We start from the raw sequence: 27,564 nt of genomic DNA on the forward strand, positions 1-27,564 counted from the left end.
ACACGCCGTCACGTTTTCCTGTTTTCAGCGCAGCAGGAGATGCCAAGAGTTTAAGGGTGGCGATAGCAGGTGGCAGGACTCCGCCCACCACCGCACTTCTCCCTCAGCTTGCACGCCCCTCTCCCTCGGTGAGGTCCCGCCTCTGAGGCGCGCGCGAAGAGTTGTTAAGCCTTGTATTCTGGGAGTTGTAGTCCTGGTGCCGGGAGTCACCCCAGGAAAAGCAACTCTGGCCTACAGACCCCGTGGTACCGTGCGGCGCTGGCCGCTCCCGGATGTGTGCCTAGCGCCGGAAGAGAAGACAGCCCCCCTCTCTCAGCCCGGCCATCTTGTGGGAAGAGCTGAAGCAGGCGCTCTTGGCTCGGCGCGGCCCGCTGCAATCCGTGGAGGAACGCGCCGCCGAGCCACCATCATGCCTGGGCACTTACAGGAAGGCTTCGGCTGCGTGGTCACCAACCGATTCGACCAGTTATTTGACGACGAATCGGACCCCTTCGAGGTGTTGAAGGCAGCAGAGAACAAGAAAAAAGAAGCCGGCGGGGGCGGCGTTGGGGGCCCTGGGGCGAAGAGCGCAGCTCAGGCCGCAGCTCAGACCAACTCCAATGCGGCGGGCAAACAGCTGCGTAAAGAGTCCCAGAAAGACCGCAAGAATCCGCTGCCCCCCAGCGTCGGCGTGGTTGACAAGAAGGAGGAGACGCAGCCGCCTGTGGCGCTGAAGAAAGAAGGTAAAGCAGTGGTAGAAGGTGGGAGACACCCGGGATGGAGGGAAGGAGCGAGGAGACTTGGGGCTAACACTCGCTTCTGGGGCTCCGAGGGTTCGCGGGAGACTTGGCCACCGATATCCCCGCGTTTCCCTCAACGCGACAAAAGCCAGGTCCTGCGAAGGTGTTGGGAGCGTGTTAAGCCCAAGTTCAAACCACCACCTGCAAGGATACTGGAACCACCCCTTCCCGCCTCAGGTCTGAGCCGAGAAGCGTGGTCGGGATCCTGGGAGGCTGTTGCCTTCCCGCCGGATTCCTTGGCGGGCGAGCGCATGGACCGAGGCTCGGTGAAGGGAGCCACTCCTCGGAGCACTTGTAGTGAAGCGGATAGCGGGAGCTCCGCGGCTTCTTCCTGCTCAGAGCTCCCCCCTCAGTCTGCTGCTCTGAGGTGAGGTTGTCTCCTTTAGGCTCCTCTCTTGCCATCTTGTCCCAGGATGGCGCGGGGTACGCCCGAGAAAGAGAGTCGAGTTTTTTGCCTACGCACACACCTCCCCGCAGGCATGTTCGAACCGCTCGGATATTGTGGAATAAGCTGCCCTTTTAGGTGCACACGTGCTTTATTGTCCACCCCTCGCCCCCTCAACTATTACAAACTTAATAACTTGCTGGAGTGAGTCAAGCTGTTGGGAGAGGAATTTAGCCACTCGGGATTGACCAGAAACGGGAATTCTGAATGAAAACGTGTTGGCAGGAAATCCTGAAACTCGTTCTCGAGTCAAGATCTTTTTTATCTACCCCGTCGAACCCCCGCGCCCCCCCCACCCCCCCGCACACAGTGTTTCGTGCGGTGTGCCCCTGGCCTGAGCCTCGTGGCTGTCACAGCGGTAGCCACCGCAGAGTCCTTTTGAGTCTATGGCTTTTTCTCCCCATGTGCGTGAAGCATGGCCGGGATTTCATTGGCGGGTGGTAGCTGCTTCCAGGTCATTGTAAACTTCGCGGGATTGCCTTGAACTTGGTGTTTGCACTCTCCCCTCATTGCTGGTTTCTCTTTGGTGGTGGGTGAAAAAGCATAGCAGTGAGGAGTAAGGAAAAATCTTAAAAGATCCGAAGTAAGTAGGTGTAGGACCTAAGCTCTGAATCATAGAGATTACCTCTGTGTGTTGAAAGTTGAAATTTTGCCACGTGCTTCAGAAAGGAGTTCTTAGCTTTAGTTGAATTTGATAGCGTTCAACTAATTTAAAAATGAAAACAATTGTGTTAGGTTTTGGTTTAGAATTTTTAAGAAATACAGAGAGAACGTTTTGAGGCTTGGGATGAAGAACCTAGGTGGTAAATAAAACAATTGTATTAAAATTACAGGTTGGAAAGGGAAGCACACTTTGGAGTATTAGAAAGCATGCATCTTTGAGGCTACTCAGCTAGTCTTTATAGCAGGCTCTATAGGCTGTAGTACAATATAGTAAATCGTTTAATTTCTATGTTAAGAAACACTGACTTGTGTAGTCATTTAAACTGTGCTCATGTTTACCTCCTTTATCACACTAATTCAAAGGAGGTACATGCAAAAATGGAATCTGAAGTGTGTTCACTCTTTTTGCATGTTCAAAACATGAGGTGTGCTTTAAACCTCTCAGTTTGATTGTAAAGTCAGTTTATGAAATAAACTTTTACCTGGAACCTAGTATTTTAAATTATAAAGTTAGTTAGTTTGTAAATTTATGAGCAGGATTGCGTTTACCATTCAGTAGTCTTTCCTTGGGAAAATTTCCATTATTAGCTATCATCATTTTCCTTAGGTCAGCATTTCAGAGCACACTTACCCTTAAATTGCATAAAACAGGTTATAAAAATGTTGAATGAAAAAATTTCATTTTGAGAGCCTACTATGTAGCAGTCATTTCTGGTCATTGGGAAACTATAGACCTGTAAACAAAGTCCTGGACTCTTGTAGTAGGAAGGATTGTTAACCTGATCATGTATTCTGTGCCTTTGAATAGAGGTCCTGGCACAATCCTAGATATGCTTTAGGTAGGTATTTACTGTTTGTATTCTATTAATTTTGTAGTTTGTCTTTTGCCCACTTGAGGAACTTGAGAATTGACACCACTGAACATCACTAAGGTCTATTCTCATTTGTTTTTTAATGTTGAAAGCCTGGAATATAGAGAAAAATCTAGAGACACATTTTTAAATGTCAATTGCTGCATGGATTTATTTGTGTTTTAGATTCTGTAAGCCTGATAACTGAATATTGGAGTGGGGAAGTAAGCCATTGTTCATTTGGGTGTGTGAGGCTTGGATATTATAAGAACTGGTTCCGTAGCTCCACCCCATACACTACCTCTGAAGAAAATTTTTTAAATGCCTTGGTGTAAGATCTAACATTTGTGGCCTGTCCTGAGAGTTTATGTGGAACGGACCTTAAAATTTCATTTAAGAGTTTGACATTTACCATTTGACTGCAAGCAGCTGAACAGTTGGGTGCATCTTGGTGGCGGTACACTTTCTTAGAAAGAACCAGAGTGAACCAACTTAATATCTTGTTGTGAAATCAGTTCCTCAGGTGACTGTCAGAAATTGTGGTTTGGGAATTAAAGCATACCTAAAATTTTACAGTCATAAGTTTAACCATCAGTCTACTTATTATCCTTAAGGCCACCATGGGGCCTTTTGGCCTTTGACACAAACAGAAAAAAGGTAAGGGAGAGGGAAATCAGTAAATGCTTCAGCCATCATTTAGTGTCACAAGTTTCTGTTTCTTACATCTTGCTTAATTTGTGTATGTGGTTTTTAAAGATTTTTTGAAAACATAATTGTAAGGGCAAACTAAAAAAAAATTTCTCCATAATAATAACTTCTGGTTGCATAACAGTGTGTTTTAAAATTAGGTGTGGTATGTATGTATATGTTTACATATATAGAAATATATGTATAAACTGCAATAGGAAGAGGGTTAAGTAGCTATTTCCAACTATGGAGATGTAATCTTTTTAAAATTTTTTTTATTGAAGTATAGTTCATTTACAAAATGTGTTACTTTCTGCTGTACACTGAAGTGATTCAGTTATATATGTATGTGTATATAAGCTTTTTTAATATAGTCCCTTATGGTTTGTCAGAGGATATTGAATATAGTTTCCCATATTATACAGTAGGACCTTATTCATTGGATATAATCTTAAATGGCATTTGCTTTCCCTTCAGTTTTGTAATTTCATAAAATCATCAGTCTTTTTACTCTTTTTTTTTTCTCTTCAGATGATGTAAAATAAAATAATGCCTTCACTGTTGGTGTGTGTGTTTTTTTTTAAGGGTCCTTATCTGGTGATTGTGTTGGTTTGTTTGACTATTATTTGTAAATGGCTACTCTTATTAATCGTTTTTACTATATCATTTGCTTAAGATTTCTTTGAATTTAGAATTTCAAATTAAGAAGCGGGCATCTTGAAAAGTCAGAGAAATAACTAAATGACCTCCAGGTCAATTACAGAGAATGCTTTGTGGGGAAATGGTTTGGCAAACTAAATGGAATTTTGAAACAAGTTTATTTAAATAGAAATTTTTCTGAAGTACTTCGTTAAACTTCAGAGGTGCCCAGTGTTAGCCTTTTTCAACAGAAAGTGCTAGTGGTGGACTTAAAGAGTAGTATTTTTTTTTTCCTAACAGTCTAGGCCTAAATGTTTTGTGTTGCAAAAATGATTTGCTTATATGGGTTTTTTTTTTTTTTTTAATTGTTTTAGGAATAAGACGTGTTGGAAGAAGACCTGATCAACAACTTCAGGGTGAAGGGAAGATAATTGATAGGAGACCAGAAAGGCGACCACCTCGTGAAAGAAGATTCGAAAAGCCACTTGAAGAAAAGGGTGAAGGAGGAGAATTTTCCGTTGATAGGCAAGATTGTTTCTTAATCTCTTCATATATTGTCAGTTTATAGACATCCATCTTAACGCATATGAATTAAGCATAATTGCCAGGAAGCAGTGTGGCTGGTTAATTTTATCAGTTTTTTTCAGCAGACCATGTGAGTATGTGTGTTATTAGTGACATTTTGGTAACAGTTTTTGGTATTCAGACTTAGATTTCTTGTAGTGAAACACTTCAGTTATGCAGGTTAGATGTGTTTATTTTAATTTTTAAGTATATGAGTGAATAGCAGTTTTATTAGATTATAATGTGAAATGAGTAACAGTGGAAGAGTATACACATTAGTAGTAAAAGCGAATGTCAAAATAATTTTCTTTCTTTGGAGAATTCCCTAGTTCTGATTCCCTTTAACTGTTTAGAAAGAGACTATTTTGAATTTTCTAAACATATTTAACAGTTGCCATGTGAGCCAGTAAATATGTTCCTGTATTTTTGAGTCTTTGACTTTCTCTCATTCTTTTTTCCAGAAACCTTACAAGTATGTAATATTTTTCATTTGTTGTAGACCGATTATTGACCGGCCTATCCGAGGCCGTGGTGGTCTTGGAAGAGGTCGAGGAGGTCGTGGACGTGGAATGGGCCGGGGAGATGGCTTTGATTCTCGTGGCAAACGTGAATTTGATAGGCATAGTGGAAGTGATAGATCGTAAGTCTTATATTGGTTTTTATTATACTTTAATATTTGAATCTACTTCTTTAATAAAACAAAATTTGAATTTCTAGAACTAAAGAGTATTATGTTAACTCAGTTTTGTTAGTTCTTTTTCACATTACAGTGGCCTGAAGCATGAGGACAAACGTGGAGGGAGTGGATCTCACAACTGGGGAACTGTCAAAGATGAATTAACGTTGGTATTCCATTTTTTTAATAAATAATTTTAATAAAATTGTATAGTTTACTTTTGAGATTTGCCCTTAATTCTGTTAAATATTTACTTGTCCTTGGGACAAAAATGGATGCTGTCATCTCAGCTACTTCCTTACAAGATGATGGGTGATTTTTTGGATATGTTAGGGTTATAATGTGTCAAATGACCAATTTTCCTCTGTTTCAAACGTATGTGATACTTTTCATATAGGTATATCACTTTTTTTGAAATCTTATATTGAAGTTATTTGAATGTTCTGCTATTGTATGTTTCTTATTTTGTAATTCTTATTCTAGCTATTGACCTTTTAGTGATTATAAAAACTTGAAAAGCTGGTGGGGCTTTATTTCAGAACTGCTGCCTTTCTACTTTTTGAGTAGTGTGCTTGAGCTATAACTTGGATCAGTATATATTTTTAAATTATTTTCTCATGGTGTTCTACAGGGGAGTAAATTCAGTAGGAAAAAACTGGGAATGTGAGAATTTTAAAATACTTCTGTATACTCTTTTAACTACATGTAAATGGACCTAGATGCCTTTTTTTTCTTTCTTTCCTTAGAGAGTCCCCCAAATACATTCAGAAACAAATATCTTATAATTGCAGTGACTTGGAACAATCAAATGTGACTGAGGAAACACCTGAAGGTGAAGAACATCCAGTTGCGGACACTGAAAATAAGTAAGTGATTTTGTGTGTGGTGGTAATGCTTGAGCATTGCAATGTGTGGGGTTTACCCAAAAAACAATCTATAGACTTAATGTTGTTAAATATTTGCTTTTTAATAGGAAAGACTTTATTGTACTCCATTCCTTCAAATAGTAGAGTAGTACTTTACACATGTATATGTTGGGCTGTTTGAATTTACCATTGACATTTTAAAAAGATAAGGAAGATACGTATTTTAGTAAATCCTGTTAGCCCTGAGCACAAAAATTATCTGTTTTAACCTGAGAATTATTTGCAACTCATAGTTCAAAGTACTTTGGACTCTATAGCTGTACACATTTTATACTGAGACAGTTTAAAATGAGAAAATGTGACTATTAAAATTAGTTCCTCCATCTCTTTGAACGTTTTTCCTGTTGACATAGAATGTGGAATACAGCATTATTGGCTTGTTTTAAAATCTGTGAGGAGAGCAAGGCCCAGAATACGTTATCATTTAACTAGCTTTTCTTATTTTCTGAGTTTTTAGGTACAAGACAGTTTTGAAATTGTTCAAGGATTGGAGAGTTTTAAAGACTCAAGTTATGCTGGTAGAAATAGTTTTATGCCTTCCTCTGTCTTCCATCAATACAAGCAGAAGTTATATGTCAGTCAGTCATTTCAGCATGTAGTTTAAAGTCTTGCATTGCAGATTATTTAGGTCAGTAATTCTTAATAAAGGCATAATCAAGTCATTTAGGGAGGGGATACTTTTCTAAACTCTTTTTCTCCAGAATTTTTCTTAGAGTGAAGCACTATTAATGATTAGAAAGTCATATTTAGTGGATTTCCTTAAATAAGGAATAATAATTGATTTATTATTAGAGAAAATTACTATTGTTTTTAGTTATTACTAAAAATATAAATATTATTTTTAGTTACACTATTAGTTATTTTAGTTATTATTATTACTATTAAGTAAAAATACATGGTGTTGAGTGATGTGTTGAACTTTGTTTTATTTTGTATGAAACTATGAATATTTTGTGGTAAACAAAGGAATAGGTAAGTTAAATGAACCTTATACAACACATAATTACTTTACAAAGCTCAACACAAATATTGTGCCCTTAATGAAGAGCCTTCATTTATTTAAATGAATAAATATTTAATTTGTTTAAATATTTAAACATATTTAAATCACCTTAAGAGTAATCTGCCAAGATTATAACTACTGATACTTACAGTTATGTAAGAGATATATTGGTATTGATAGGGTATTGGAAGCAAATTTTAGCTCAGTTCCCAGGACTGAAATTGGGGTTCTAGGTACTGAGCCTAAAGACCATGATGATGACATTAGCTTACATATGCAAGAGTGTAAATTTAAGAAACACAGTTTTGGCTGTATTTGATTGGTTCCTTTAAGTATAGTTCTTGAGTTTCTGTTTTGTTTCATTTGATTCTTAGAACCCTTGAAGGTAGATGTCATGGTTTCATGATGTGATAAATGTATGCTGAGTTCTGTTCTTGGCTAGGTTACAGCTTATGAGTAACTGGGACCTTTTTTCTATCTTTAGTTTTCTGATGTGCAAACTGACAGGGTTGGACTTGATACTTAAAATTGCATCAATTCAGTATAAACTCGGTCTGGGGAGTTTAAGATGAGATTTGTCAAACAGTAAAGAATAGCATGTATGGAAGTTATTTGAGCTCTGAGGCTAACTGAATCACCTACTATCTTTGGAAAGAAGCGGTGCTCCCAAAATAGCAAACTTGTTTGGTGACAATTGAAAATTGAGATTAAATAGTGAATTCCTAGGTGCATGCTTTGTTTGTATAAAAAGGAAACAGGATACTATGTAATAGTTATAGTCTGGGAATTATATTAGAAATAACACAATTTGGTATTAAGTATTGAAAACCGGTATTTTATAGAAAGTTCCATTACTAATGAAACTTTAGTTTGCTATTCATGTACACACTGGTTTGACAGTTGGAGTATATATAAAGATTGGATTTGTAGAAATTAGAGATTTGCTTTAAATATTATAAAAATGGATGAGGGAACAGTTCTCTTATATTCTTATATAAAACTTGGTTGTCATGGGCAGCCTAGATGATTACCTTCATGTGTGTTATGAATTATGTATTATGGAAATTAAAAATGTGTTTTAGCAGAAGCTAAATCAGATTTCAATCACATACTGTAAGTTTTTAAAACAGTAGTGTGGTTTTAAAAAATGTGTTCTAGGTTTAATAAAGCCAGTTCAAGATTGTGTTACTGATAGATGGTCATTTAAGAGTTTATAAAGATGAATTGTATGTTCTTTCGCTATCCACATTTTCACTGATTCAACAAACAGTGAATTCCTGGTCTCTACCAAGTCACATGTTAGCCATTGGGTTACAAAGAAAACTGATTTTCCTGTCCTTGGATAATCTAGATGATTATCAACCAGCTAAGGTTGGTACTTCCTCACTTACAAGTTCTGTGATTTTATGAGCTCACTACCAGGTGTAATACTGAAACATCTTCACACAGGGAGAATGAAGTTGAAGAAGTAAAGGAAGAGGGTCCAAAAGAAATGACTTTGGATGAGTGGAAGGCTATTCAAAATAAGGACCGGGCAAAAGTAGAATTTAATATCCGAAAACCAAATGAAGGTGCTGATGGGCAGTGGAAGAAGGGATTTGTTCTTCATAAGTCAAAAAGTGAAGAGGTAAAGTGAAGTTTTGTGGTGTTTGAAAATGTTCAGATTTGTCTTGAATTACATATACAATTTTTGTTTTAAAATTTCACATGGGTAATCTGTTTATAAAGTAAAGTTTTACATGGGATTATTTGAGACATATATTGCCCCCAAAGGAAAATAAACTGCATTATGATATAGTCTTAAGAAATTATTCTTCTAAAGTTGTAATCTTTTTTAAAATCTTACTTAACTGGGAGTCATTAAGACTTGTATTAGGTTGAAAGGTTGGCATTTTTTATGTGGTATAACTTTAAACTGTCTGCCTATGCCCTGTATAAATAATATCCAGGAATCTTTCATTAATCTTTACTGAAGAGTAATAGCTTGTGAAGACCAGAGAATTTATGAGTTTCCTTTCCTTAGGAAATAAGGAAACTAATGAAAATACTTGAGAAAGACGAGTGACTTTTGATTTGGTAGCTTTTATTTAAGTCTTGGGGCACACATTCTTAGGGGACTATCCCACTGCTATATCTTTTTAGGGTTTATGTAAGTATGAGCTTTTAGTCACAGTTAAACTGAAATGTTATGAAGGCAACCTGTAATTTTAAAAAATACAGTAAAATCTTTCTACATTTTAATTTTCTAAGCAAAAAAATAATTGTGAAACAAGCTTGGAAATATTCTGCACTAAAAAGTTTAGAGTTGATTTTTTAAACATGGGCATCATGAAAGTAGTATAAATGAGACAGTCTTGTGTCATTTCCTGTTGGTAAAGAAAAAATATTTTGCTTCATTAGAGTGCTTTGGGTTTTTTTGTAGTTCTTGTTGTAAAGTTGTTTTGTGTGTCTGTAAAATTCAAAAAGAATCTTGGATTTAAAGAACCATAGAAGTTCACTTTAGGGAGATTATTCATTTGAACTAATTATTAAACTGCTTGCTGCTGCTGCTGCTAAGTCGCTTCGGTCATGTCGGACTCCGTGCGACCCCATAGACTGCAGCCCACCAGGCCCCGCCGTCCCTGGGATTCTCCAGGCAAGAACACTGGAGTGGGTTGCCATTTCCTCCTCCAATGCATGAAAGTGAAAAGTGAAAGTGAAGTCGCTGAGTCGTGTCCGACTCTTAGCGACCCCATGGACTGCAGCCTACCAGGCTCCTCCGTCCATGGGATTTTCCAGGCAAGAGTACTGGAGTGGAGTGCCATTGCCTTCTCCATTAAACTGCTTAGGATAATGTAAAAAAAAGTACTTTGGCACCTTTGAGACAATTATTCATAAGTTTTTGGGGTCCCAACAGAATTTTTCTTCAGAACAGGACACAGACATGAAATACTTTGGTATAATTTTAGATTATTTATTACCATTAATACCCTGCAACCTCTTCATGCATTTTATAGACATCTGGTTAAATATCCCAGCTTTAAGTATTTTATATTGAGCTTTTCAGAAATAATTATTACACAAGGTGATACATAGAGTTTTCTGAAAATTATAAAATGTGAAATTGGTTATGAATAACCTTGAAAATAGGATATTTTCTTTATCAACCACTTACAAATGCTTGGACCCTCATAGTTAGGCTACTTTTGTGATGTTGTACTTGGAATCTGGCCTTATTGGCATATATGGCCTTAACACTTGAATACAGATTGTCTCTGATATAGAACTTGATTTTCACTTTCAATACTACATTTTACAAATTACATGAGATATTTAACACATTATAATAAAGGCTTTGTGGATTTGTTTTAGATGATTTTGCTCTGCCGTTGGGTAATGTAGATGTCCTAAGCACATTGAAGGTAGGCTAGGCCAAGCTATGATGTGTTTGGTAGGTTAGGTATATTAAATGTATTTTGGACTTAAAGATAATCTGGGGTTTATCAGGATGCAACCTCATTGTAACTTTATAATAGGTCTTTAAGTTTGTTGTATACAGTGCTTTGAGTACTCTTTTTTTCTTTTATTGTACTTATCTTCATCTTCACAATAAAAATGAAGTAGTTAGGGAAAGGAAAGCACTTTTTTGAGAAATGGAGAACTGAATTATTGACAGCTGAGACCAAGCTCTATTTCCTTAATTATTGCACAGTGCTATAGAAAAAAAAAAACCAAACCCTGTAAATTGATCCTGGTAGTTTACTTGAAGATTGGGGATGTAACCTGAATATCCAGGCTTCCTCTTAATTACTATAGTAATACCTTCAGGATTGTTTTCAGTAATATATCACCTTAAGCTTTTTTGCTTCTTGCTCTAGAAATTTATAAATGGTTTTAACTAATAAATTGATATTGTTGTTTAAGTTAATATTTTTTAAATGTTAAAATTAATATTTTTTTAAACTTAAAAAACTGGAAAATATTTTTAAAAACCTTTCTTTTTAAAGAAAGAGACAAAAGGGATGTAATTTAGTTTGGGTATTAGATGATTAAAGGAATGCAAATCTGTTAACAAATAAAGAATTTGTACTTGAAAGGTAATTATTAACAGTTGTAATATTACAAGATATTTAGAATGAAATACCCTTCAGAAAAAAGGATTATACATGTATTTAGAAAAATTAAAACATACTTTAGTATAGGAAGTTTCCAACTAGAAGATTAAAACCCATTCTCCCAAATGTACAAAAGAAAATCAGGCATTAAGCAGTGTGAGATTGCTTGGCATTTTTGCAGAGTTTGTCATGTGGCTTGGGCATCTGAATTTCACAAACATGATGACTTCATTTTAATGCAGGTTCCTTTGGTAAATTTAAGGCATGGTTTTATTTGTGCACAGTTTTTGAAGGTTTTTTATTTAACTTGTTTCACTTGAATCTGTAGTTCTCCAATTTATATGGCAGAACATGTTTAAATATAAACAAAAGCATTTTGAGAAGTCTGTACACAGTTTCTTTCCCAAGTCATAGCTGGTATAGAGCAAAAGTTCTCTTTAAAACTTAATGAAAAGATTCAGTAATGTCTCTAACAGAAATATATACCATCTATCTAAAAGTCTTCATCAGAGGGTTCAGATTGGAATCCTAATCTGAAGGGCATATTTTAAATGTACTTGTTCATCCCTGATGGCTCAGAGGGTAAACAATCTGCCTGAAGTGCAGGAGACCAAGCTTCTATCCCTGGATCGGGAAGATCCCCTGAAGAAGGAAATGGCTACCCATTCAAGTATTTTTGCCTGGAGAATCCCATGGACGGAGGAGCTTGGTAGGCTACAGTCCATAGGGTTGCAGAGAGTCAGACACGACTGAGCAGCTAACACTATTCATACTTCACTGCTAAAGATTATAATTCAGTAGGTTTGAGGTGGGGCCCAGCCACTTGAGTAGCTGTGATAATACCTCTAATCAAGACTTGCTAGTGTCACCTATAATTAAAGTTAAGGGAATATGAAGTGGAGAAAAGTGAAAGGAATTCTTCCTGCTAGATGACTGTAAGTCATCCCAAAGCTTACTTATTACCTGTTGTTACATTTTTTCACACAAAGGACAGGTTGTAGAAAGCTCATTTAGAAATATACAACATTGCTTTCCTATTAATCAAATCACCCAGTGGCCTTCATTTGAAATTTTAGGCTCATGCTGAAGACTCAGTTATGGATCATCATTTCCGGAAGCCAGCAAATGATATAACATCTCAGCTGGAGATCAATTTTGGAGACCTTGGCCGCCCAGGACGTGGTGGCAGGGGAGGACGAGGTGGCCGTGGGCGTGGTGGACGTCCAAACCGTGGCATCAGGACTGACAAGGTAATTTTAAGACATAGTCTACCGTTGTAAGTAACTTGAGGGACCTCTTTGGATGGATGACTGACCTAACTCCTTTTGGGGACATAAGTAGAAGAAAAAGGTTGGCACGCCTTTAAGAAATTACATTTTAGGTTATATTTTTGTTTAAAGCACTTAAATGGCTGTGCTGCCAGTGGTTAAGTTTATCACCCTTTATTGAACAATTTAGTGCTTGTCATGGTACTGTGCTTTTAAAAAAAATTGCCATTTTATAGAAGATGAAATTCAGGTGCAAGGAACCAAGGTAATTTTTTGGTCTTTGTCTACCTGAAGTGCCAAATATCAATAATTGTCTTGACAAATCTTCACTGCTTTTTAGAGCCCAGCTTAATAAAACCTTTGTGTCCAGTATCTAATTGTGTTACATTGATTGGTTGTTGATTCCTATTCTTTTCAGGAGAGCTGGTCTCTTACTAGAGTTGGGTTTCATTTTTGTCGTATTTTTTGTGATTTCCATTGCCTTGCACTGTGTGTGACACAAAACAAAATTTTTCTGAAACATTTTGCTAGAAGCCCTAGTAATTGGTAGTTTTGAATTCTGATCTGCTTGATCCCAAAGTTCATGGTTTATTGATGAGATATTATTAAAGTATTAGTGATAATTTGAGTTAATTCATTGTGTCTTAGTCTATTTCAGAACCAACCATAATGTCCTGAATTCTCAGCATCTGATAAATGGCACCCCATCTGCTTGATTGAGTCTGACAATGTTTAATTACAGTAGTAACTTAATATTCTAGATTTTATGGTCACCTATAACAGTTCAGTGATATTTTGTTTGTTTTTTCCCTCTGTAACACAATGGCAACCCACTCCAGTCCTCCTGCCTGGAAAATCCCGTGGGCGGAGGAGCCTGGTAGGCTGCAGTCCGTGGGGTCGGGAAGAGTCGAACATGACTGAGCGACTTCCCTTTACCTTTTCACTTTCATGCATTGGAGAAGGCCATGGCAACCCACTCCAGTGTTCTTGCCTGGAGAATCCCAGGGACGGGGGAGCTTGGTGGGCTGCAGAGTCGGACACGACTGAAGTGACTTAGCAGCATTGTGTATATAGATCTTTTCAATACTTTTTTGTTTTATAATTTGTATTTTGACTATAAATAGCCATCGAGTTCCTTCCTATTAGCTATGAATGTGCTGCTTAAATAATTGGTTTCTTAGCCTGCTTTCATTGCCATTCTTAATAGCAAGTGGGAAAAATAAAAGAATAGTGAACAGGAGTGAATCCACATATGTACCTTGTGTGAATCTACTAGTGTGATTTGTTAGAAAAACAAATAACCCATGGTGTTACTAGGAGTTTTCTCAGATCTTGGTAGAAAATTCAGGACAGGGCTCATTGCAAATATTTGTAGTCCTTTTTTGTTTTTTTAATTTTACTGGAGTTTACGATGTTGTATTAGTTTCTGCAGAGTTGGATCAGTTATGTATACACACATATATTCACTTGTTTTTAGATTCTTTTTATATATAGGTTGTTACAATACAGTCAGTCCTTATTAGTTACCTATTTATTTAGTTACATATAGTGTGTATATGTCGATCTCAGTCTCCCAATGTATTCCCCTCAAGTCCTATTCTGATCCATAATTTTACCTTTTGAAAGTAAAAGCTTTGGCGTATTTTACTTATTGTAATAAAACTGGTGTGTGTGTGTGTGTGTTTTTTTTAAGAATCTGTCTAAATGTAGCCACTGGAAATATTATATAAGATTTGAGAATCATTAATTTTGCTTGTTTCTTTTTCAGTCAAGTGCTTCTGCTCCTGATGTGGATGACCCAGAGGCATTCCCAGCTCTGGCTTAACTGGATGCCATAAGACCGCCCTGGTTCCTTTGTGGACCCTCCTCTTTGAGGCTTGCATGCTTAAGGATCCCAAACGACTAAGAAATTTAAAAAAACAAAAAAACAAAAAAAAAGACTGTCATTCATACCATTCACACCTAAAGACTGAATTTTATCTGTTTTGAAAATGAACTACTCCTGCTACACAGAAGTAACAATATGGTAGTCAGTTTTGTATTTAGAAATGTATTGGTAGCAGGGATGTTTTCATAATTTTCAGAGATTATGCATTCTTCATGAATACTTTTGTATTGCTGCTTGCAAATATGCATTTCCAAACTTGAAATATAGGTGTGAACAGTGTGTACCAGTTTAAAGCTTTCACTTCATTTGTGTTTTTTAATTAAGGATTTAGATGTTCCCCCTATTACAAACTGGTTTTAAATATTGGACATAATATCAGTTTTAATACCTGCTTTGCATTTTCACACATGGTCAACTGGGACATGTAAACTTTGTCAAATTTTATGCTGTGTGGAATACTAACTACTTTATGTATTTTAACTTAGTTTTAATATTTTCATTTCTGGGGATAAGGTCTTTCTCACTTCTCATGATAGCTGTTATATATGCTAAATCTTTATATACAGAAATACCAGTACTTGAACAAATTCAAAGCACATTGGTTTATTAACCCTTGTTCCTGCATGGTTCATTAGGTTCAAATTATAATTGATTCAATTTCAATTATATTTACTTTTAAAATGTCACTTGGCCATTTTAAAAATCAGTCTAGACACCTTACTGGTAAAAGTTGTTTAAGCTACTTATTGTTGATAGACACATACTGTCAAGTGAAGTAGTTTTATGGGTGTTGGATTTTTCCTCCTCCAATAGGGTGGATGGAACAAGTTGATTTGGCTAATGTGTTAACATTTAAACTGCTCTGTAAAGTAAGTGGCCGCTCAGTATGATATGTATGTGTGAAAGGTCCCAAAATCAAAATTGTACATCCATAATCAACCCTTTAACTCTCCCTTGTTCTAAAGAAACCAAAGGGCACTGGTTAGTATGGTAAGGTTGGAGGTTGTTAATTTCTGGGATTTGGAAAGTGGACAGCTTTACTTTATAAGGTTGGAACAGCAGCACCATCCATGAAATGAAAACCAAAAATTTTACTGTTTGCAAATTTCCTATATTGCTATTAATTTTTGTCTTAAGTTGATAGATTCTGTAGAAGGTAACAACTATCTTTTTACCTCTTCCTCTGTTACAAAATTAGGTTAACAATGGATTCTTTAATCAAGAGCATCACCACTTACTAAAACATACATGGAGAGAATAATAAACAGCCTTTCTAGGATTTTTTTTTTAAGTCTTCTGCAACATTGATTAACAGGAAAGGGGCTTTATTTACAGATTTAAAGATCTTTTTGTCACTATTAGTAATTTTCTATGTGGTAATGTCCAATTTTAAAAATACTTTATATAAGACATTAAGTCATAAAATGTCTGTTTATCTCATTAGTTTTCCCCTGTACTTCTAAAGGAGAAACCATACAGTACAAGAGTTATGCATTGGGATTGGATTAATTGATACAGTGACCTACTAGTTTGACATTTTAGGAAGGAGGTAATTGGTTTTTTTAAATGGTGGATAAGCTTGTGCTGGTGTTTTGGATCTTATGATGCTGAGCATGTTCTGCACTGGTGCTAATGTTAAACATAATTTTATATTTACAAACATATCTGCTACCCAGAGGCAAGTATTAATTTAGTCCTTATGGACTATTGACCCCTCTTGAGATTGCAACATACACATTCCTAAACATACCCATAAGTAGTGTGTTTAAAGTATCTTAACTCATTTTTGGATACGAACATGTAATAAACCTGATTTCTAGCAACATATAGAAAACACCTATTAAAAAAATAAGTTCTACTCATTGTCAGCCATTGCTGGCATTCTGTCACTAGAGAATACACAGCAATATCTGGTATGTTGCAAGCTTTCAAGATAGCCTGGATTTTAAAAGTCGGTCCATTAGTTGTATCTGATGGATGTAAATTTGCCTCCTAGTTCACTTTGTGTCACGAGCTAAAACTGTGAACCTAACTTTCTCTTATTGGTGGGTAATAACTGAAAATAAAGATTTTATTTTCATGCTCACTTCTTAAAAGTCATAAAAGCAATCAAATAGGAGCCCATTTATCGTCACGTGTCTTCTGACCTATGTGTGTATTCCCAAAGGTAATGTTCATATTTCATTTTTTCCACAAACAGACTTGTTTATATGGAGTGTTTGTTAACCTAGTCTGTCAAATAGCAATTGGGAGAGTACCTATTTTAATTACAAAGTTTAATTCTTGCAAAATGAATTTCAAGGACCGACATGACAATTGACTTGTAGGAAAATTGACAATTTTCTTGTAGGAAACTCCATGTTTGAGTGAATGTCAGGGATTTGTCTTTTATGTTGAGGGTTTGTCTTTTCCCAAATAAGGTAATAATGGCTGATAGAATGTTCTAATGCACTTGTGTCTTGATGCTTTTAAAGCGAAATAGTGGTACAGTTTATATTTTTTATTAAGATTTTCAGTTTACATTGAGATGATGGAGATAAGGTCTCATAGTTAAATATTTTGAGGCCTTTGTGCAGTTATGAAAGATTTTTAAATGTGTCACCAGGCACATTATACATCTAAGTTACTTTACTCAGTTTCATTTAAAAAGGAGGCAGAATATATCTCGAATTGTAAATAAGTAATGTGTTTGGGGATTGTTTCTGGTGTTTTATGGAGGGAGAATATTAGGTATTCATTTTTATTGTATTATTTTTCTAATTGCTGTAGGTGGTTGGAAATAGAAAATTTTTGTTATACGCTGTTTGGGAGTTGCATAGAAAGTCTGAATATTGTATATTAGGTCTTTTAAACATATCTTTAAGAGACTAACATATGGAAAGAACCAACAAATATCAAAGGGTTAAAAAAACTCAGAAATGTGGAGCTGCTAGAACCTGAATGATTTTGACTTTAAAATCATTATCATGTATACTAGTGGACATCTAGAAGACATCTATCCTAATAGCAATTCTAGGCTCTTGGGTGCCTGCAACTCTGCTTTATAAAGAAAGCAATTAAATGCTTAGAAAATAGATTCTAACCCAGACATTGTATTTCTACTGAAATAAATAGGCAGAACACTTAAAATCTAGTAACAAAGCAGTAAAATCCCTCATCAGATTTTCAGACCTGATTAGATAAACATTGTAAAATTGTCAGATTTGATCATAAATCTGTATATTAAGTGTCAGCTTTCAGAAATTTGGGCTCCTGATTTTTTGCACAGTCTAGGTTTACCTCTGACATGTTCTTTCAACTTGAGAGTCAATCTGATGATCAAATATGGGGGTTATATGTGAAGTGATTGAAAAGGGATTGAGAGGAATTCATTAAATCAGTAATGTAAGGAAAGGTAACCTAAAAGTATAAGCTTAATTTCAGAAAGTGATTAGGATATAAATTATTAAAACCATTAAGATTTAGTCCGTACTGGGAAGTGCTAACATTGGAAGTGAGTATCATTTAAATTAGTGCTACATCTAAGCCAGACATCAACAGATTTCTGCCTGTGGTCTGTTTTTTGTACAGTTCCTGAGCTAAGAATGGCTTCTACCTTTTAAAAGTGAATGATGTATATAGTTCCCAAAGTTTAAAATACATGGTCCTTCACAGAAAATGTTTGCTGACCCCTGGTCTACACCATCACTTAGGTCAACATAAGAGTTGTTTTTTTTAAAGTTACAGGTGCAGATTAAATTGCCCTATATGGGAAGTTGTGAAATTTGAAGTATTTAAAATTTTTTACTTCTTAATCTCTAATCAGAGTAAGGGCAAGATATTCAGTAGCTTTTTAGTAAAGATTTATTATTTTTTAAGAAATTACTGAGTTTGCAACCTAAATATTCTGAAAGCTGTTATGGAAAGTATAATTTGCTAGACTAAGACACAATGGCATGGTTATAGGTTTTCACATTTAGCGGCAATTATCACTTGATATCTTTCTGTTGTGCTGACTGTGCCATAAGATAAGAAATAGAAATATTTTACATGGATAAAACAAATGTCAACTTCATAGGTTGAACTGGGGCATGAATTAATGGATTCTGAGAACTGTGTTTCTCAGCTTAATCAGGATATCCATTTAGGCAGAATCTAACTTTTGTGTCATTACTTCTGTCTTATCTGGGAGTCAGTTCACTTTGAAATGGAAAGGAAGGGTGAGAAATAGCCCATACAAGTTAGAAAATGACTTACCAAATTATGTTTTTGTTGGAGGTGTTAATTATGTGCAAGTCAAATTATGTGACTGTGGAAGTTTACATGAAATTTACGTGAAGGTGAAAGACTCAGTTGTGTCTGACTGCGACCCCATGGACTGTAGCCTGCCAGGCTCCTCTGTCCATGGAATTCTCCAGGCCAGAATACTGGAAGGGGTATCCTGTCCCTTCTCCAAGGGATCTTCCCAACCCAGGAGTTGAACCAGAGTCTCTGGCATTGCAGGTGGATTCTACCAGCTGAGTTGCCAGGGAAGCCCCTAATTACATAGGTAGTGTTAAATCAGTAACATTAGTCCCCTTTGCTGCCTGTTGGAGAGGCTGTGACCATTCCGGTGCACTTGAATGTGTATTCTAAGTCTTGTGCTTGGAAAACAAAGAATACTTGGTGATAATTATTCTGTTACCTTTGGTTCTTTGTGAATTTTTCCAAACTGCTGCTGCTGCTGCTAAGTCGCTTCAGTCGTGTCCGACTCTGTGCAAGCCCATAGACGGCAGCCCACCAGGCTCCCCCATCCCTGGGATTCTCCAGGCAAGAACGCTGGAGTGGCTTGCCATTTCCTTCTCCAATGCATAAAAGTGAAAAGTGAAAGTGAAGTCGCTCAGTCGTGTCCGACTCTTAGCGACCTCATGGACTGCAGCTAGACTACCTAAAGTGCTAAGAATTGCTCTGAACTGATCTTGGTTGTGGCTTTATTCCTTATATAGTGGCATAAATGTTACTGGCATGGAAATGTGAAAAACAAAGGGCTAGTTAATATTTAGGATTTTGTTACTTGGAGAACTGAGCTGCAAGAGTGAGCAGTAGTTCGTTTGGACAGTATTGTTTACACCATAACACTGTAATTGCAGTTGCAGCTGACTTCTCTTACAGATTTTAGGACCAAAAACGCTTCAATTTGAAGAAATGGCTTTCATTTACCTAGAATGGAGATGTATAAAATGATCCAGCTGAACTTGGTTCTTGTTATTGCCCAGAATTTTGTCAGTTTGGGACTGAAGTTTTCTTATTTAGCTGATGAATAATGTCCAAAATTTTATTATGGAAACTTTTACACATTGAATTCCTTGTTTCACACCTTGGGTGTAATAATCCACAGTCAGTTGTTGCTTTGTTTGGCAGGCACACTGACAAATAGTGACAAATGTTAGATAAGCACATGTTTAGACATTCTGTCAATGCTCAGGCTGCCAGAGGTTTGGAAATGATCTAACACATCAAAGAAAATGGCTTCCTCTCCACCCCCAATTGCATTTCATAGCTGAAAATATTTAGGCTTACGTGACTGGTGAAATGAATTAAACACAGGAACTTTTCTGTTTATAGATGAAGTTGGTTTGTCTTTTCTGGAAATTCTGAATTTCCAGTGAAGCTTCTACATTTTTTTTCCCCAACAAAAAAGGAACACATTTTCCTAAAAACTACAGAAAATTTGGTTTCAGCTTGATACTGTGTACTTGTTTATCAGGGCTTCACTTAGGTGCTACAGTTGTAGTAACGTTAAAAGGCCATGGGAAGACTGGGTTGGATAAATTACTTCTGATAAAGGTGTTCATTGGTCACTAATCATACGAAGAAAATCAACATACCCAGCCAGGTATATTGTGTGTGCTTCCCACCACTGTATTTTGTTCAGAAGAGTATCCATTGGAGATCCAGTGGCACTTTGTCACTGTATCAATACAGTGGATTGATACATTGTATTGATACACTGTATCATAGTGGATTGATACAATACATTGTATTGATACACTATCATACAGTGGATTTGATACAATACATTGTATTGATACAGTGTATCACAGTGGATTGATACAATACATTGTATCAGTACAGTGTATTATACAGTGGATTGGTACAATATAATACATTGTATTGATACAATGTATTATACAGTGTTATACAATACAGTGTATTGATACAATGCATTATATAGTGTATTGATAACAATGCATTATACAGTGTATTGATACAATGCAATACACTATCAATATATTTGAATTGGTCCACCCTCCACTCCAGCCCTGCATTTTAAGTCAAGTAGAGCTGGAAGTCAAGACTGAAATAGAGAAGTGCTTTGGATGCTGTATATTGCTCGGTGAAAATAAAAATCATCTGAGAAGTTCTCTTTAGGAGAAAACGGACAGGTTATTAACAGAAAATTGCCATTATACTATTGCTTGAAGAACTTAAATAATCGGCACCTCCTAATGACACCCAAACATGGATGTTCCTCCTTACCTTTTTTTCTTTTTTTCAGGATCATCAATTTCTTGTCACTTAAAGTTAATTAAGCTTTTATCTACAGATTTTTAGAGGAAAAATTTTGAGAAGTATCCGTAGCTGGAGAAATTATTGGCTAACTATCCTTTCTAGCTATTTTTCATCTATTGCAAACACATGAAAAGTGGGTGTTTGAACAACAACCAAAAAGTCTCTATACAGCTGTTGTGAAAGTTAACCTGCCACAGACCAGAGGCATTTAAAGGGAGTGTTTATAGGAGTGCAAAGGAATCCAGCCATCCGCAGTTGCAAGAGGGGGAGAGGAGAGGAAACAGGAAATTGTGAAAAAGAAGGCAAATGGTCTTTAATGCCCTCTGTGATGGAATAAGGTTAAGATTTCTTTTTATAAGTGAAATCTGGTGACATCCAGTTTTCACCCTGAGATTTTTGGCATGTTAATGCAGGTTACGATCTTTCTGGTGAAAATCCAGGACCTATGAAAAACAGTCTCGATGAGAATCTCGTAATAGCTTTTACAGTATTTTGTTGGGTCCAGTTACCTGTGGGTAGTATTAAAATCTGAAATTGGAAAAGGGAAGATACAGACTCCACCTGACATTCTCTTGCCTAGGCAAGGCCAGGGTTCCTTGTGGAAGAACTCTTCACAGTCGTGGAAGTTGATAAGTGGCCTGAATTAATTTAAAGGGACCTTGTGGCATCACATAATAGGTCTGTATGTTTCTTGGAGATGTGATTGAAATCTCAGCCAAATTAAGAATGGTTTTGCCACTTATAAATAAAAGAACCATCAACAAAATGTGGAACCAGTTACCATAGAATAAAGGAAAGGCATTTATGTTTCAACAATTCATACAAGCAACACAACTGAATAAAAACAGCCCTAATTCGTTTTTACTTAAGAAACAGCCATGTTTGGAAAAAACCAGGTTAAGTTGGATGGAGTTATAGATATTTTAATTAAAGAGAGAACACACTGTTCTGGTTACTTTTCTATTTGAAAGGCATAATGTTTTTATTCATAGTTTTAAAACACTTTCCAGTTTCCTTAAAATAATGGACTTTCTCAGAAGTGTTACTTCCCGTCTGTGACCTACAGTGTGCCTTGTAAGATTTAGATAGCTGAGTAGATAAGTTAGCAAACTTAGTGCCAGATTTGTCCTTGTGTCATTTAAGATTTTCCTGCTTTTTAGGTAGTTTCCTAAAGAACCAAGAATGCTCTTTAGAAGAGCTTTAGAAGGAACTTTAGAAGTATGGAAATGCCAGTTTTTGATTATCTAGTAACAATAGGTTCAAAGATTTTTATGGAATCACAGGTATTGTCAACTACAGTCAGAATCCCAATTGATAAAAAATTTGTTGTGCAGTCACTTGCATAGAGAAGAATTAGAGTAGTTGAAAGTTAGGCTCTAAAACCAGACTGTGGTATCAGGTTCTAATAGTATGACTTGGGTTTAGTTAACTTGTACCATAGTTTTCTCATCTCTGAAGTGGAGAGAACACCTACCTTAAACTAGTCATGGTGAGACCTGAGTTACACCTCTTGAAAACTGCATGGACTAAGTACTGTGTTAGAGGTTGTTGATCATTATTAACAATTTCTGTAAGAATGGGAGTAAAGGCAAAAATTGGCTTGTTATATAAACTTGTATTTCTTTCAAAGATCTATTGCTTCAGTTACTACTCTTTAACATCCATCCCCTTCTAGTCAGTGCTGTGATAAAGCTTTTATTCACTTTATGATATTTATACAGTTTTAGTCTACATTGCTAGGAAAGGAGTTCCTGACTCAAATTTTACTGAATATTGCCCAGCTGCCTGCAGAAAAGAGCCAACTAACAGTACTCTTAACCAGCTAATTTTTAATGTTTTTAATTTGGTAAGGTAAAAATGATAATTTTTATTTCTTTGATAAAACAGGTGGGGTTTTTCATGCTTATTGGGTATTTATATGAATTTTGTGAGTTGCTCACTCAGTCCATTTTTCTTTGAAGTGCTGGTTCTTTTTTCATATTGATCTGTAAGTTATCTGGCATATCTTGAAAATATTTTTATCTAACTTGGGTGTGTTTTGCAAAGTTTTTATTGGAAATTTATTCTAGTGTAGACTGATGTAAAAATATGACTTGTTTCTTTCCATCATCAATTAGCCAATTGATTAAATTCCTAATCCTTTCACCCCTCCCCCACTAGGGTGAAGAAGAGGACTTTCTGATCTCTTTATTCTAGAGTGATTAATTTGAGGGTTTACCTATTAGCCTTTCATAAGGGTGGATAATGTGAATGTCCTTGAGTCCTGCAGGCTAGAAAGAGAACAGGACTAAGAAATCTTTGGAAGGCTTGAGCAGTGATACTGGGACAGATGACAACTACATCAGGTGGAAGAAAAAGAGCCTGATGGAGAAAACCAAGAATTGAGTAAGGGGTACTGACTAGAATAGAATGTGCCTAGCTTGGCATCTCTTTCACTGGTGTCTGGGCATTGGTGAGTTGCAGCTGTAGGCTATTCGTGGAAGCTGAGAAATTGGGACAGGGTGGAGGGGAAAAGGCACTAAGGGGAAAGAACTAGATAACAACAGCTTGGCTTTCCTATTGCCTATAAGGAAGACAGAGGCCCAGGAAATGGAGTTTCTGGCTTCTGGTAAAGAGGGTCTTTTTAATGAATAATTGAAGGTAATGATCTTTACACACAAATTGGTAGAGATGCCCTTGAATTCACTGAGAATGAACTTGAACTCTATTTGTAGTATTTAGGTCCCAGAGAATTCAGGAATTTGATAGTTTCAATAGAGCAGAGATTTCTGGGTTGGCTTTTGGGATGTGTATCAGGAGTGAGGATTTAAAGTATTGCTAATTTTCCTGAGGAATGAAAGCCTGGCTATATGAATATTGGTGAGCTCTACTAGGCTTGGTAAATGAGTTAATCTGATCTAGGAATTTTACTTGTGTGTGGCCAGGAAGGAAGATTATAAAAACTATTTGGAGCAAGGGCAGAATGAGGTTACCTATCCTGTCATTTACAGAAAGAGGGCATTTATCTGCCAGAGTGAGCAGCCAAAGGCATGCTCAAATATGTTTTTGGTAGCTTAGCAGTAAACAATCCACCTGCAATGAAGGAGACTTGCAGGAGACATGAGTTCGATCCCTGGGTCGGGAAGGTGCCCTGGACGAGGAAATGCAGCCCACTTCAGTATTTCTGCCTGGGAGATTCCATGGACAGAGGAGCCTGGTGAGTAACAGTCCATGGGGTGGCAGAGAGTCAGACACAACTAAACAGCAACATGTATTGCAGTAGTGCTGTCAGTCAATGGTAGGGTAGAATTGGGGTTGAGAATGAAGAGGATTACAAGAAAATGCAATTGTCTCAATAAAGAGGAAGCAGGCATAGCTGGACTGCCTTCTAGAACAGAAGAACAAGGTGGAGGTGGTGGCAGGAGACATCTCTTACTTTATATTGATAACCTACTCTATCAATCTGATTCTCCAGCACTGTGGACCAGGCATGGTGCTGGAGAATCAGATTGCTGTGATCCCTGCCTTCAGGTTACTTACAGTCCAGTAGAGAAAAAGTGCATTGTACAAGGGGAGTGCTGAGGAGGCTTCTGCATCCTTAGAAGGAGACTTTTCTTTTAAGAAAACAATTGAGGACTGCAGTACCACCTGGGGCTTTAAGGGGAGGGAAAAGGTAGTGGTGGTGGTTTTGTTGCTAAGTCATGTCTGACTCTCTGTGACCCCATGGACTGTAGCCCGCCAGGCTCCTCTGTCCATGGGATTCTCCAGGCAAGAATACTGGAGTAAGTTGCCATTTCCTTCTCCAAGGGAAAAGGTGTGGGTGGTTAAAAAGGAGACCGGGACCTGTGTGTTGAAGCGGGAGAGGAAGAGTGGCTAAAATGGCTATTAAGTAATCAAAAGAAAGCAAATATAGGAACAGCAGGTATTGCAAGAAATAAAAGTTGGTTCTTACTCTCAAGAGGTGACAATTTGGACTGCTGCTGAGGTGGCAGCTTTGTCTGTCATGACCTATTGAAATAGTCAAACAAGGGGCTCCACAGCTTGGGTGCAGACAAGCCAGTGCTGAAGCTGCAGAGATGCAAGGAACCACGCAGTGGGGTGCTACCCAGCAGTTAAGCAGAGTAGAATAGATACATAAGGAAGAAGCTTAAGCTTTTCAAATAAAGCCTGGGAGGACTAGCTATGTTAGTCTGGAATGGCAGGAGGCATGGGTGAAAAGTTAAACATGACCTAGCAGAACATTTGTATCTCAGGCCGATGGGACATACTGATCTAGACATAGATGTGGTCTATAGTAGCAACTTTATATACAGTTGACCCTTAAACAGTGTGATGATTAGGGGCATCGACTCCCCTGTGCAGTTGAAAACCTGCATATAACTTTTAGTTGGCCGCCTGTAAACGCTAGACTGGAAGAAACACAAGCTGGAATCAAGATTGCCAGGAGAAATATCAATAACCTCAGATATGCAGATGACACCACTCTTATAGCAGAAAGTGAAGAGGAACTAAAAAGCCTCTTGATGAAAGTGAAAGTGGAGAGTGAAAAATTTGGCTTAAAGTTCAACATTCAGAAAATGAATATCATGGCATCCGGTCCCACCACTTCATGGGAAATAGATGGGGAAACAGTGGAAACAGTGTCAGACTTTATTTTTCTGGGCTCCAAAATCACTGCAGATGGTGATTGCAGCCATGAAATTAAAAGACGCTTACTCCTTGGAAGGAAAGTTATGACCAACCTAGATAGCATATTCAAAAGCAGAGACATTACTTTGCCAACAAAGGTCCGTCTAGTCAAGGCTATGGTTTTTCCTGTGGTCATGTATGGATGTGAGAGTTGGACTGTGAAGAAGGCTGAGTGCCGAAGAATTGATGCTTTTGAACTGTGGTGTTGGAGAAGACTCTTGAGAGTCCCTTGGACTGCAAGGAGATCCAACCAGTCCATTCTGAAGGAGATCAGCCCTGGGATTTCTTTGGAAGGAATGATGCTAAAGCTGAAACTCCAGTACTTTGGCCACCTCATGCGAAGATTTGACTCATTGGAAAAGACTCTGATGCTGGGAGGGATTGGGGGCAGGAGGAGAGGGGGACGGCAGAGGATGAGATGTCTGGATGGCATCACTGACTCGATGGACGTGAGTCTGAGTGAACTCCGGGAGTTGGTGATGGACAGGGAGGCCTGGCGTGCTGCAATTCATGGGGTTGCGAGGAGTTGGACAGGACTGAGCGACTGATCTGATCTGATCTGATCTGTGGCTCAGCATCCAACAATGGATCATGTAGTACTGTAGAATTTATTATTTTTAAAAATATGCATATAGGTGGACCCATACAGTTCAAACAGATATTATTCAAGGTCAACTATAAATGGTTGTTGAATGAATGGTCCTCTGCACTGTTTGCCATTGCTAGTAAGAGTTTTGGTTTCTACTCTTGCCTTTCCCCTTTCTGGACAACATAGACAAGAAAGTTGCAAGAACCCAGATTGGAATGTCTAGGTCCACACAGCAAAGGATGTAATCTTAAGGCTCTGCAGAATGCAAGATGAGGTATCTGGATTTGATTATAGCCAACTCTCAGTTCCTGAGATTCACCCTGAGCTGGCTTACCTGCCCTCTAGCTGCACCCAGATCTGACGGGAGCACCCACAGGTAATGACCACTGGAGCAGGTGGCTGGGTAGACAGGACATGCCTTGCCGGTTGGAGGTACATCAGCTTTCCAAACTTCAAGTTTTGCCACTCAGAGCATGAGGGAGCCACACCCCATCTTTAACTGGTCCAGAGTCAACTTCTCACCACAGGAGAAGGTGAGTGGGCGAAGGGAACTTGAGGGGAAAATGGAAAGAGAGATGTGTTGAGGCAGTTCTTCCAGAGGATCAGTTATGGGAGCCTCATGTGAAGGGAGATAATCCATGTTGGAGGGTAAGTAGCCATCATGGGTAGGAAGGTAGTCCACTGGGAGGATGGTCAAGGGGCTGGCTGGGTTCCCCGGCTTTGAGTCAGGGCCCTTGCTTCCTAGAACCTTGTATAGATCCACCCCTTGTCCTGTCTCTGCTGTGGGAGCCCTTGGAGGTGGTGGGCTTGAGGCACTGTACCCTGTGTCTTCCTCAGAGGTATAGTGCCCTCGGACTCCTTGTCCCTTTTCTGACCAGCTGCAGTGATGGGGAGGTCTGAAGACTGGTGTCACTCGACAAAGGACTTCGTTGATAACCAGCGGCTCAGGTTCTTCAGGAGTGGGCCAGTCTGTCAGGAGCCTATCCAAGGCCAGCTGTGTCTTTTCCTGAGAAAGGGAAAGAAGAGACTCATATGGCTATGTTGAGTAAGTAGCCTTGACAACCAACTTGTTCAGGGTTCCAAAAGGCCCCACAGCCTGCACTACCTAGTCAGCTCAAGGCAGAACACTGTGGGCCCTTAACTTTGGGAGGTAAGAGAGGCAGTTAACATTGTTGGCGAGCTGTGGACTCCTCTCAGCCCCCAGCAGTGAGTGAGTCACTATCCCACTCAGCCGTCAGCTAGGCTGTTTCTGGTGAGTCAAACTGCACCAGCTGCTTTTCCTCTAGCATAGAA

General features: G+C 37.9%; 2 protein-coding genes across 7 annotated transcripts in view; one reads left to right on the forward strand and one right to left on the reverse strand.

Annotated features, from left to right (window-relative positions):
* Window positions 1–275: 275 nt before the first annotated feature.
* On the forward strand, window positions 276–16,569 carry SERBP1 (SERPINE1 mRNA binding protein 1). Of its 4 annotated transcripts, none has more exons than XM_061411651.1 (8): window positions 276–722; window positions 4,439–4,589; window positions 5,128–5,268; window positions 5,381–5,470; window positions 6,051–6,170; window positions 8,683–8,860; window positions 12,404–12,577; window positions 14,364–16,569. In XM_061411651.1, the coding sequence occupies exons 1-8, from the start codon at window positions 410–412 to the stop codon at window positions 14,418–14,420; spliced, it is 1,224 nt and encodes a 407-aa protein (XP_061267635.1). In that variant the 5' UTR covers window positions 276–409; the 3' UTR covers window positions 14,421–16,569. The 4 variants fall into 4 exon arrangements, with proteins under 4 accessions (XP_061267635.1, XP_061267637.1, XP_061267636.1 ...); XM_061411653.1 differs by having other exon boundaries at window positions 290–722; window positions 6,096–6,170; XM_061411652.1 differs by having other exon boundaries at window positions 290–722; window positions 5,399–5,470.
* A 9,060-nt stretch (window positions 16,570–25,629) lies between these two features.
* The window catches only part of IL12RB2 (interleukin 12 receptor subunit beta 2), an 87,601-nt gene continuing 85,666 nt past the window's right edge, over window positions 25,630–27,564 (reverse strand). For all 3 annotated transcript variants that reach the window (XM_061411648.1, XM_061411647.1, XM_061411650.1), the window contains one exon: window positions 25,630–27,277. In XM_061411648.1, the coding sequence (XP_061267632.1) occupies window positions 26,738–27,277 (540 nt within the window). In that variant the 3' untranslated portion in view covers window positions 25,630–26,737. The remainder of the gene's footprint in view (window positions 27,278–27,564) is intronic.

This window comes from Bos javanicus, chromosome 3 (genome assembly GCF_032452875.1).
Source record: "Bos javanicus breed banteng chromosome 3, ARS-OSU_banteng_1.0, whole genome shotgun sequence".
Lineage (NCBI taxonomy): Eukaryota > Metazoa > Chordata > Mammalia > Artiodactyla > Bovidae > Bos > Bos javanicus.